General features: G+C 47.7%; 1 protein-coding gene across 1 annotated transcript; it reads right to left on the bottom strand.

Moving 5' to 3' along the window:
- Positions 1-6199: 6199 nt before the first annotated feature.
- Positions 6200-11252, bottom strand: lzic (leucine zipper and CTNNBIP1 domain containing). The gene is made up of 7 exons (XM_042343668.1): positions 11226-11252; positions 10297-10405; positions 9006-9141; positions 8440-8538; positions 7746-7841; positions 7284-7365; positions 6200-6494 (listed from the first exon to the last, which is right to left on the bottom strand). The coding sequence occupies exons 2-7, from the start codon at positions 10395-10397 to the stop codon at positions 6436-6438; spliced, it is 573 nt and encodes a 190-aa protein (XP_042199602.1). The 5' UTR covers positions 10398-10405; positions 11226-11252; the 3' UTR covers positions 6200-6435.
- Between the last annotated feature and the right edge of the window lie 1280 nt (positions 11253-12532).

Raw genomic sequence — 12532 nt, 5'->3', positions numbered from 1 at the left:
AGTTGCACTGTCTCGGTTGCAAACCTCACCCTTTGAATTTTATATTTTGTTGTTTTTAGGAAATGCAGGGATTATTATTTTACATATCTATATATATATATATATTCGACCCATGTAGGGGTGGAGAGAAAGGTTACCGATTTAAAGCCAATTTCTGCAAGTAGATTTTCCACTGTGACTCGAAGGATATATATCTCTCCTGTTCCCATCCACCCACTCGCTCGCTCGCTCGCTCACCACCGAGGCCTCCCGTGGTTAGCCCTAATTGAGAGATAATTGTTAGCTGCGCAGAAAGGAACTGTCCGCTTCACTGCCATTTCGCGGCATTCATCCCTCTAATGAGGCTCCCGGTTTTTTTGTTATTAACGCAGTCAGAGGCAACAACAGCTCCGCAGAAACGACGTCGGAGTGGGGGCCCCGTTCCTTCCAAGGAGCCGGCAAAGGAATGTCACCTTTGCTACTTCTTTCCTTTTTAGCGTTTTATTTGGCACTGTTTTTTTTTCTCTCTCTCTCTCTCTCTCTCTCTCATGCGAGGGTTGAGATGTGGGGCTTCCGCGAGGTCTATCTGCCACAGGAGAAACCAGCTGAACATCAGCAGCCTGCAGTGTGCAGCATTCCCCGCGGTGGAGCACGTCTCATAAATGTTTTAATAGTGCGGCTACCAGCATTTTGACTTGAAGCAGACAAACCCTTTGAACGCTCAGACTCCTTTGCGTTGTGAGGCTAGGCAGCGGGAGTGAAGCTGACAATCTGTTTTTTTTTAAAAAAAAAGCCAAGCCCCCATCATTGGTATTAGGTCAGGGAATTATCAGGCGTCCAGCTGCAGCCATGGAGGAAACAAAAGAAACACAACTTGTAAAATCAGACAAACAGTGGGATTTATTTTTCCCTAAGAAACAAAAGGTTATCTCGGTACGCAGAACTCGAATTTCCCTTTCCCCCCCCCCCCCCCCCCCTAACTCAATTGCAGTCTGCTTATAGAGGGCACCTCTGGGTGAGCTCATTAAAACTGTCATCATTTTCTGTAGGTGACAGAAAACACAAGAGCATCTGTACGCATCTTTTTTTGTTGCTGTTGCTATTCCGAGATTGTGAGTAAAGAAACGTGTCTCAGTGTTCGTTTGTTTCCCTGTTACAGGTGCAAATGTGCCAAACGTATGATTGCCCGCGCACATCGTAACTAATAATAATATAATAATAAAATGATAATCCTTATACTTGATCGGTCACCTTTCCTGACGGGAGGACGTCTCAAAGCCCTTCACAGGATTAATGGTAATTGTATTGACTGCGCATTTGTATGGAGATGAACGAGAGAGCCAATTTGTACTCAGCAATGTCTCACAAACAGCCATGAAGAGAATTACTGATTTGTATCTGTTGGATTGTTGGACAGGATAGCAAGAGAAACTCCCTTTTCTTTTCAAATAGTGCCACCAGATCTTTTAAAGTCCACCTGTACAGTGTAGGCAGACATGGACATCAGTTTAACATCTCACCCGAAGGACAGCACCTTAAACAATGCAGCACACCCTTGGGACTGTATCTGAGTCTCAACCTGGACAAAGTGAGTTCAAAGTCCCCGACGTGAGACTTGAACCCACAACCTTCTGATTCTGACTGGTCCATAGAGTGCTGAACCTTCGAGGAAATCAGGTAGATAGGAACAGGAGACCAATCAGCCCATCAAGCCTGCTCCCCCAATTCATGACACAGTAACAGATCTTTTAATGGCATTTCCCCACTTTTCCTCCGTGCTAAAGCGCCAAGCATGTCGGCAAAACATACTTTAGATTATGTCGGGGTAATTAACGCAGGAGTGTATGTTGAGTCCTTTTGCCCCAGGATCTGAAACTCTCCTTTACATCCCTTTTTCTCGGATCCTCCTCATGCTGAACCCTACCAACGAACCAGGCAAGCAGGTTAGACACGAGCAGTGCCCTGGAGCATTATGTGTCCACCTGGCTCAGCTATTGTATCGCTGAGTCCACCAGAGTTGACTCACACCTTTGACGGGTGTTGTCACTGCTGAGCCAGCGAGATCGGTGAGAGCATTAAAGTTCAGGTAAACACACGCCTACTTTATATGGTGCCAATCGCTTCTTTAGAAACTTGGTGGAGTTTGTTGTTGTTGTTTTTGGAGCCAGAGCAGGGTAGGGGCTAGTTGGCCAAGGTTACAATCAAAGAGGTTTAAAGTCCCACAGGATCACATAGTGCTATGGAGATAATCAAAACTTAAAGGTTGAAAAGTATCTGGAGAATTATTGCCCTCCTGTGCTGTTAGGAAATTACATAGATTAGACCCCCGTTGTCTAATTTATTGCGCCTTTCACGTCGAAAGGATGTTCAGCGCCTTGGGACGTCCTCCCGGCATACAATGAGGTATACAAATAACATTTGTTGTCAACAATAGCGGTCTAATTTATGGGATTTCTTAACCGATTTCTCAATAGTCAACTTTTTAAAACGTCGATCGAATTGAAAGAATCCACAGCCGAATTTCTAAAACACCCGTTGAATGTGTTCTTCAGAACGAGCAATCTTTTCAAGAGATTTGGACATGGCCACAGTTCTCATTAAGAAATCGGTTAATATCGCATGTTATCCCAATGAGAGATTTTCACCCAGAAAATACACAGTCAATTCACTTTATACAGTATATTCTGTGAGGCACTTTGAGGTCGTGATAAAGCTCTATATCAAATGCAGGCATTATTATCTGGCACCAGGAAACGTAAAACTAGAATCCATTAAATAGCAGTATTAGAGAATTTATGGTCTTTGGAAGTTCATTTTGCCAATTTAAGTGGTTTCATTTAACCATGTAAAACATTTGATTTAGGTTTGCACTTTATTTAATTGAGCATAAGTGTATTCCTGCCAGCCGGTTAATTATATAATCCTTCTACAATTACCAGCAACATTTCTACACAGAGGGTTGGGAGAATGTGCAACACCCTGTCCCAGGTTGTAAAAGCAAATTCAACTGACATGTTTAAAATGGAGGTAAGTGAATGAGTATTTATATTAATAATAATAATAATCCTTGCATTCGATATAACGCCTTATCACTTCTTCGAGATGTCCCAAAGCCCTTCACGGAATATACTGTAAAGTGAATTGGTTGTAAAGTTATATACGTAAAAAAACTGACTAAAGAACATACTGTAAAGTTCTTTCCTTCATTGAAGACTAATGCAAAACACAACAACTACATGTAAGATTTACCAGACGGTTGGCATTCAGAGACAGGCGTTTTGACTTCAACTATAAACCTGAAGATTTTGGTTATCTTTTCCTCTGGCCAATTAATGTTACGCTGACAGATCTGCTTTCAGTAATCATTTAGTCAAAGGGTTACCAGTGAACGTTACACAGTCGAGGGCAGAGTGTGACAGCTCTTGGGAACTCCTGTTGTTCCCTTGGCAGAAGCTCCCTATTCATCTCTCTATTGGCATCTGAATTATCCGGATAAATCAACGATGCCTCGCGACCCAAATGCACACAAGTTGAATTTGTTTTCATTTCAATAAACTCTTCACTTAATACGTAGGGAATGTGTTTAAGTTGCAAGGTCACTCACACAGTAATGGCGATATTCAATGGTTCGCTACGACAGGTTTGCACTGAAAGGTTATATCTACGTCATCTCATATTCACACGGGGGGGGATGAGGTGGGCCGTCAGGTTTAACATCCTTTGTGCGACGACCTTGATCTTATATAGTCTAGGCTGAGGCTCCAATGCATTGCTGGATGAGACATTAAACCAAGGTCCCACCTGTCTGTTAAAGATCCATTTACTGCGTTTAGACCATCAGTCCCTCAAGACACTAAGTCACGGCTCTGCAAAATGAACGATTGGGAGAGATGCAATAATTTGTAACGGGATATATAATAATAATCCTTGCATTTGATATAGCGCTTTTCATGTCTTCTCGACGTCTCAAAGTGCTTCACAGAATATACTGTAAAGTGAATTGACTGCATAATTGTGGGCGAAATGCGGCAGCCAATCGCGCACAGCAGCGTCCCCGCGAACAGCCGTGGACTGAAGTGACCAATTTATTATTCTGTTTTTCTTGAGGGATTATTATTAGGCTCTGTGTGGAGTAAAGGAAACTTGCCCAGGGTTTCAAGGCAATATATTCAAGGCTTCAAGACATTACCTCACACGAAAAGCACTACATAAATGGAAGCTGTTGTATAAGTGGATTGTTTTTAATTAACAATAATAATTCTATTTTAGAATAGTGCCTCCTGGTGTTTCAAATACTAAAACTACACCCTCAAGTTCAACGAAGCAAGAAAATTACCTTTTGAGAGACATTACATATAAATTGTTTTTGTTGACCTTGCCTGGGCGGGGAATATCAGGTTCAGCAATCCTACCAAAGGCACAGAGATTCTCAGTTTCAACTAGAAGACTACGGCCTTAATACGTTTGACTGTGTAGAAAAAACAGAACATTCTCAAGTTCAGTGAATCATTAACAACGATCCTTGTATTCGACGCGGCGCGTGTCACATCTGGAAGAGGGCTCAAAAGCGCTTCACAGGATATTCTGTAGAGCAGTGATCGCCAACCTTTTCGGTTGACCAACAAAATAATCATAGAAATAACAAAATAGGAAAGATTTACGCCGTACGATAAATGGAAACATTCAATCGGGAAACATTTTTTTTTTTTGGCCAACCAAAAGAGGTGAAGCGTAGTGACTGTGTACGTTGCACACACGTTTAAACGCCACAGCTCTTAAAACAAGCGAATGGCAAATTAAGAATCAATTTCTACTCCTTAGTTAATCAGGGAGCTCCCTTTCACAGACAGCATTTTAAAGGCATACAAACCCAAATGGCCTACAAAATTGATTGTGTTCCATCCACAAAACACAGTCACTCCACTTTATAATATATTCTGTGAAGCGCTTTGAAACGTCTAAATAAGATAATGAGGCTCCATCAAATACAAGTGCAGTATTACTATAAAATGCGAAAGGAATTTTGACAATAACAGAGATGCAATCCAGGATCACAGAAAATAAACAGCTGCCTGGTTTATTTGAACTTTTTTTTATGTATAAAACAAAACCCACACAGTACATTCTTCATATAAGAAAAGAAATAGGAAGACTGATTTGAAGAAAACAAAGAAATATGCTAAAGAAATGAAGGCAATGTTTAACGTTCCCATGTATTCAAATATACAGTCCACAGAAACATCACGGGGAAAGAAAATGCAGACTGGGGCATAATGAGGGCAGTTTGCTACCAAACTGTGCACCGCTGCTTATTTGTGGATAAATAGAACGTTAGTTAGGGCAAGAAAACTGTGCTGTAAGACTACAATGTCTCCTGAACCCAGGCATGTGTACACACGAGTACAAGCTTTCAGAATGTTTGGGGAGAAATTCCATTGGGTCTCGGTTTGCTCTATTTACATATTGATTTATGTGTTCATATTTTATTCGTATAAATAAAAAGTATTTATTGTTCAGCAGCATTTCGGAGTGTTGCGGCTCACGTTTTGAGGCCGTTTTTCAGAAACTCCAGGAAAAAAAAAAACATAGACTTCAAAGACTGAAATCAACAAACCAATTCACCAAATTACGGACACTCTTAAATGCTGCGAAAATAAAGAGTAAACCTAGATTTAGCAATTATTATTATTATTACTGCAAATCTAGAACCCGGTGGAAACTCTCCCTCACTATTTGTAGCTGAACTGAACCAACGCTGCTAGCACAGGGATTTCAAAAAAATTGTAGAAATACCTTTCAAGACATCGTGTGGCTTGTCATTAGTGTTAAGGCAGGAATTGTACAGGGTTCTGTTAACCCCCCCCCCCCCCCCACCCGTCATTTACTTTTTTTCTTACAATTAATTTTTATTTCCTGTTGCAGTCGAGCAATAACTTCCTCGTCACTCAGGCCGTCCGTGTTACAGAAGATTTGGCGCTGAACATGGCAACGGATAAATTATCTGCCACGAAAATGACGGCCTTTACACACACACACTCGCTCGCGCACACACACACACACTCGCACGCACACTCCGATCCTCTGGACCACAGTTAACCCCTCGTACCGAATTAAGCACTTCTAAATGCGATGATCATCATTCTTCCACACGTTTCAGTTGAGAGTCAGTGCACTGTAGTTTAAAAAAAAAACACAACACACACACACAGAGACACGGGGAGGGTAACAGGACTTTGCACACACCCTGTACAAAGAGGTTGGGGGGGTGGCTGCGGTTATCAAGTAGCAGGCCGTGGATGGTCGATTCCAAATTTTACATTCAGACCAGCCAGAAAACAACAACAACAACACATCTTCACACAAGCGGGAAGGTGGTCGTGCCGAGTACGTAAACGTAGAAAACTGGACGTGATCTTGGAAAAACGGTGCGGTGCGTGAAAGGTCTAAAAAGGTGTCTCACTTCTGTGTGTTCTCCACTCCCCTGCTGGCCAGAGCGAAGACTTTGTCCCCAGCTCCTGTTAAGGTCATAGATAGCACAAGAGATGTTCAGAGGAAACAGCAGCAGCGACAACTTACATTTGGATCACTTCGGGAGGACGTCCCGAGGCCCTGGACTGAGGTATTCGGACCCGAGCTGGGGTTTGGGATCAGGAGAGGTGGAGGGGCTAGGAGGATGGGGGGGGTAGGAGGGCGGTTAAAAGCGCTGTCGAAGAGGAGGGTCCCCCCTTCTGGTATCATTTTGGCTCTTTGGCAACAATACAGGACTGTTAATATATTAAGAAGAAAGAATGGCTTTGATTTGCATACACTCTACAAGTTTGCCTACTTTATCAAGTTATTAATAATGTACCCCGTCGGAATAAATATTTCACGAAGGTGGATGTTCCAATTTTTTTTAGTTATTAATGAAATGACCAGCCTACTTATTTCCTCCTGGACTCGTGCATTATTTATCATTCTGGGTTTACACTGAGTGTCAGGAACGTCGGCCTGGCTCAGTTGGCAGCATTCTCAACACCCCCACGCCCCCCCACCCCCGCCCCTCTCACCTCCCCCACCTCAGAGTCTGAAGGTTGTGGGTTCAAGCCCCATGTTGGGGCTTTGAACTCACAGTCTAGACTTGAGACGTGCCTTGAAGGAGGCAAGAGAGGGAGCGAGGTGAAGGGATGGTGGGTTGAAGTTCCGAAGAGTGGGTGGGGGCAGAAAGGCTGAAGGGCCGACCGCCGATGGTGGGGAAACGGGGAGAGAGAGAGAGAGAGAGAGAGAGACTGTCACTCTGGTTGACAAGGAGCTGATCGACTCACCTAGGTTGACCGAGACCTTCTCAAACTGACTGAGCGTGGCGCTCGTGTTCGCGGAGAGAAAGCCTTCCTCCTCTGGCGTCAGCTTAAACGAAAGGGCAGAACAATGAATCCCGTCACAGCAGAACCAAACAGCCAACTGGGCGGCCAACGAAGGTGCATCTCGGACTCCACAACACAGCAAAAGTATCGCCCAGGACAGAGGCATCTAACAGCATCACCACATTGTGGCCAGCAAGGTTAGACAGTGCTCCAGCCATAAAAATATCCTGTACAACGAGATGACTCTTGCCACTGGGGCGATGGCACTCAATAAACATAAAGGATTCCCTCCCTAGCCCACCCACCCGCTACCAATATGTTGGACAACCATTGCATTGACCATTATATCTTTCCCCATTTGGACCTCGCTGAATGATAGACAATCTTCCTCAGTTGGCTGTCTTTTGGTTGCAAGTTGGTTACCTTTTCGCCCAGCTTCCTTAAGGCTGTGAGCACCTCAACCTTCTGCTGCGTGTAAACGTCTCTCGGTAGTTTTCCGACTATCACGTCGCGCTCCATCTGAAGGAACAAAGTTAACACTGCGGAGGTTGAGGCTTTGATCCTTTGGACAGTCCAGCTGCACCCAGATGTTTTCACCAAAGAAATCTGAGCATCCAACATACGCAAAGGGAATGGTAACCTTTTATGATCTTGTATATTCCCACACAGTTGCTGGACTGCAATGTTGTTGGGTTACCAGGTGGAGAGTCCCGGACAAATCCTACAATATTACAGCACAGGAGGCCATTCGGCCCATCGTGCCTGTGCTGGCTCTTTGGAAGAGCTGCCAACCAGTCCCATTCCCCCCGCTCTGTCCCCGTACCCTGCAAATGTTTTCTTTTCAAGTATCTATCTAAATTGGCGCGTTATAATAATAATTAATAATCCTTGCATTTGATACAGCACTTGATCACGTCTTCTAGACGTCTCAAAGCGCTTCACAGAATAGGCTGTAAAGCGAACTGTACATTTTTTTTTTGTGTGGGTGAAACGCGGCAGCCAATTGAGCACAGCAGCGTCCCACAAACAGTCGTGCATTGAAAATGACCAATTTATTATTGTGGGTTTTTTTCTTGAGGGATTACGTTACACCCAGATGCCGAGTCGAGGAGCTCACCTCTGCCAGTCTGGTCCTCAGCTGCCCGGGCTGTTTCTTGGCAAACATTCGGATGACTTCTGGAGTCTTAAAGGCCTGGCTGATAGCCGCTTGGATCGCCTGTTTGGAGGAAAATTATCAAAAGCTTTTCAGTTCAGGGAAAGAAAGAAAAAAATAAGCTTAACGGCAGCACCAGCTTTGCACTTAAAGAAAAAAAAACATTCCCTCGAGGTGCGAGCTTCTCGATGAGCAAAAAAAAAAAACCAGAAATTCAAAGCACAGAAGGCCATTTGGTCCATGGTGTTGGCTCATTCAAAGTGCAATCCTTTCAGTCGCATTTAACTATCTCTTCCCCCTCCACCTCTGTGGCCTGCTGACCCCTTATCAACCGGTCCATTCCCTCTGCTCAGCAGGCTTTGGCCTGCTCCACGTCCCCCGCCTGGCCCACCCCACCAATGGCGGTCAGGCCTTCAGCCTCTCTATCCCTACCCTGTGGAACTCCATCCCACATTCCCTTCACTGTGTTCCCATCCGGTCAACAGCTCCTTTGTTACATCAATTAAACGCTGATCGGCTCCAGTTCTTACGAGCTGCATTCCGCTGAGTTCATCAACTAACGTCATATCTCCCGACATGATCTTCTTCAGGGACTCATTGAACTCGCTCAGCTGCTCCAGTGTTTCTTGCTTCGTTTCCTCGTATTCCTCCGGCTCGAGTTCGTCTCTGAAACAACGAAGGGCCACAAATAAGCATTTGCCCGACAATCGAGTTAGTCGCCGTTTCCACAGCACGTTCCGCCTTCAAGTGGAGTCCTGTAACTCAGGGGTTAGAGCACTCGCAAGCGAGAGAACCTGGGTTCGATTCCCAGCAGGTCAGGGCGAAACCTTGGGCAGGTTTCCTTACTCCACACGCCTGATAATAATCCCTCAAGAAAAAAAAACAATAATAATTTGGTCACTTCAATCCACTACTGTTTGTGGGGACGCTGCTGTGCGCAATTGGCTGCCGCATTTCGCCCACAAAATACACAGTCAACTCACTTTACAGTATAATCGCTTTGAGACGCATCAACGAGATGATCAGGGGCGGAAAAAAACAAATGCAGGGATTATTATTATTTCAAAACAAGAGCAATAATAATCCTCGCACGATCACCTCGTCGAGACATCTCGAAAGAAATGCCTTAAAGCACGTCGCAGAGCGAGACTCGTTAAGAGGTGAAGTGAGGGTTACGCAGGCCGGCTTTAGCGCTGACATGGATTGGAACCCGCAAGCTTCTGACCCTTTGGCCCAGAGGGGCGAGAGAGAGAGAGAGAGAGTTACCGACTGAGCAACCCTTGCGATGCGATCAAACTCGATTATACGTTTAGTGATGGGAGTACGAGATACCCACTTAAAGGCTCCCCTCCCCTCCCCATCTGCACTCCGGGGGCAAGTGCACTAAAGTTTTCTCACTGTTATTTGAAAGGAAGGTTGTATTTGAGCAGCTCAGTGTATGTGAGTGTGTGTGGGTGTGTGGGTGTGTGTGAGAGGTGGGGGAATGGAAAAAAATGTGCCCCACCTTTGCCAAACGACAGTTAAATGTCGGGTCACACGACCCAAACCCGGTAACCGAACCCACGTCAAGAGAGAAAAGGCGCGAAAAGGAACGATAACCGGGTCAGGGACGGGAGTCACCTCACTCGGGGCCTAACGTGACTCCGGAACGCGAATCGGAAGCGGAAACCGGGTTCCTGTTCCCAGGCGCAGGGAAACTTACGGCCACGAGACTCACGCGAGCTTTCGCCTGACGTTCCCGGTGAGACCCTCGCCCTCGCTCCGGGACTCCAGCCTGGGGGAGGGGCGCAGCGTAAACACAAGCTGTCGTGGCCTTTGTACCTGCACTCCTCCAGATCCTGCAGCTGCTGCATCAGTCTGTCCAGCTGCTCCTCCAGGTTTTGCTTCAGTTTACTGGTCTCGCTTTTCCCCCGGGACGCCATCGCTGGGACTGGATTCAATCCCGAGAGAGAGAGAGAGAGAGAGGAGAGAGGAGAGGAGAGGATGAAAGGGAAGGAGAGAGAAAGAAGGGAAGGAGAGAAAGACAACAACTTTGGTTTACACAGAGCCTTTCACGTGGGGGCGGATGTTTCTCGCGGCGTTGGGGGACGGTCAGGGATTCGGACCCGAGCTGAGGGTTGGGATCAGGAGGGGGTGCAGGGAAAAGGGGGGTGGGGGGGTGTGGGGTGTGGGGGGTGGGGTGTGGGGGTGGTGTGGGGGTGTGGGGGGGAGGTTGGGGTGTGGGGGGTGTGGGGTGTGGGGGGGAGGTGGGGGTGTGGGGGTGTGGGGGGGTGTGGGTGTGGGGGGGGGTTGGGGGTGTGGGGGGGGTTGGGGTGTGGGGGGTGTGTGTGGGGGTGGGGTGGGGGGTGGGGGGTGTGGGGGTGGGGGGGGGGTGGGGTGTGGGGGGGTGTGGGGGGGTGTGGGGGGGGGGTTGGGGTGTGGGGGTGTGTGGGGGGTGGGGGGGGGGGTTGGGGTGTGGGGGTTGGGGGTGTGGGGGTGTGGGGGTGTGGGGGGGTGTGGGGGGGGGTTGGGGTGTGGGGGAGGTTGGGGTGTGGGGGTGTGGGGGGTGTGGGGAGGTTGGGGGTGTGGGGGGAGGTTGGGGTGTGGGGGGTGTGGGGTGTGTGTGGGGGTGTGGGGGGTGTGGGGGTGACAGAAGGTGCGGTCGAAGAGGAGGGCCATGAGATGGGCCGTGAAGGAGGCAATGGGGGGAGTGAGGGGGAAGGCGGCAAATAGCTCTGATCCCCCCCCCCCCCCCGGGGCTGATGGCTCACCTGTCTGTGTGTCGGTGTCTGTCACTCTGTGTCTGTGGATGTGTGTCTGTGTGGGTGGTGTCGGGGAAGGGTTTCGGGGACGGACCGGTTTCCGCACCAGGTTTTATCCAATCAGCGCCGAGGCCCTGTGTCACAGTGAAAGCCCTCCCCCGAGACCAGAGGGAGGGAGTGAGTGAGTGAGGGGGGAGTGAGGGGGGAGAGGAGGAGTGGGAGAGAGAGAGAGAGAGAGAGAGAAAGAAAGGAAGGAAGGAAAGAAGAAAGGAAAGAAGGAATGAAAGAAAGAAAAAAAAAGAAAGAAAGAGAAAGAAAGAAAGAAAGAAAGAAAGAAAGAAAGAAAGAAAGAAAGAAAGAAAGAAAGAAAGAAAGAAAGAAAGAAAGAAAGAAAGAAAGAAAGAAAGAAAGAGTGAGAGAGAGGAACAGAGGGAGAGAGAGAGAGGGATAGACACAAAACACACAGTCACTACACTTTACAGTGTGTCCCGTGGAAGCGCTTTGAGACGTCTCGACGACGTGATCGGACGGGAATTATATATTATTATTATTGTACATATAGAGGGGGGGTTTGCTTTGTATGTCAGCCTCGCGCAGTCGGTAGTGCTCTCTCTCGCTCCCCCTCTCGCTCCCTCTCTCCCCCTCTCTCCCCTTCTCCCCCTCTCTCCCTCTCTCACTCCCCCTCTCGCTCCCTCTCTCCCCCTCCCTCTCCCCCTCTCTCGCTCCCCCCCCCTCCCTCTCCCTCTCTCACTCCCCCTCTCGCTCCCCTCCCCCTCGCTCGCTCCCTCTCTCGCTCCCCTCCCCCTCTCCTCCCCTCGCTCGCTCCCTCTCTCCCCCTCTCTCGCTCCCCTCTCTCTCTCCCCCTCTCTCGCTCCCCCTCTCCCCCTCGCTCGCTCCCCTCTCTCGCTCCCCCTCTCCCCCTCTCTCGCTCCCTCTCTCCCCCTCTCTCGCTCCCCCTCTCCCCCTCTCTCCTTTGAGACGTCTCAACAATGCGATTGAAGCGCTATATCAAATGCAAGCGGAGCCGAAAGGACGGGGGAATTTGACCAGAGGCGCGGGCAGAATTATAGGTAACTTTTTTTGAAGGCAGAAGATGGTCAATTCCTTCAAGAGGGGCAACGGAGCAACATTGTGGAAGTCAAATCCCACATTTTTATTGTAAGAAAGGTGGAGGTCAAACGGGGGGGGGGGGGGGAGAGGGGGAGTGATGTACTTTTGCGAACGTCAGATGGCACTACAGCCTCATGTTTGGTGCAGCATTTCATTGGGGGAAAGGAGCAGAGAAGGAAATAAAAATAAAATAATAACCTTTGCAT

This window comes from Callorhinchus milii, unplaced genomic scaffold, assembly GCF_018977255.1.
Source record: "Callorhinchus milii isolate IMCB2004 unplaced genomic scaffold, IMCB_Cmil_1.0 Scaffold24, whole genome shotgun sequence".
Lineage (NCBI taxonomy): Eukaryota > Metazoa > Chordata > Chondrichthyes > Chimaeriformes > Callorhinchidae > Callorhinchus > Callorhinchus milii.
Note: the sequence above shows the minus strand (reverse complement) of the source record. Positions and strands in the feature narration are given on the sequence as shown.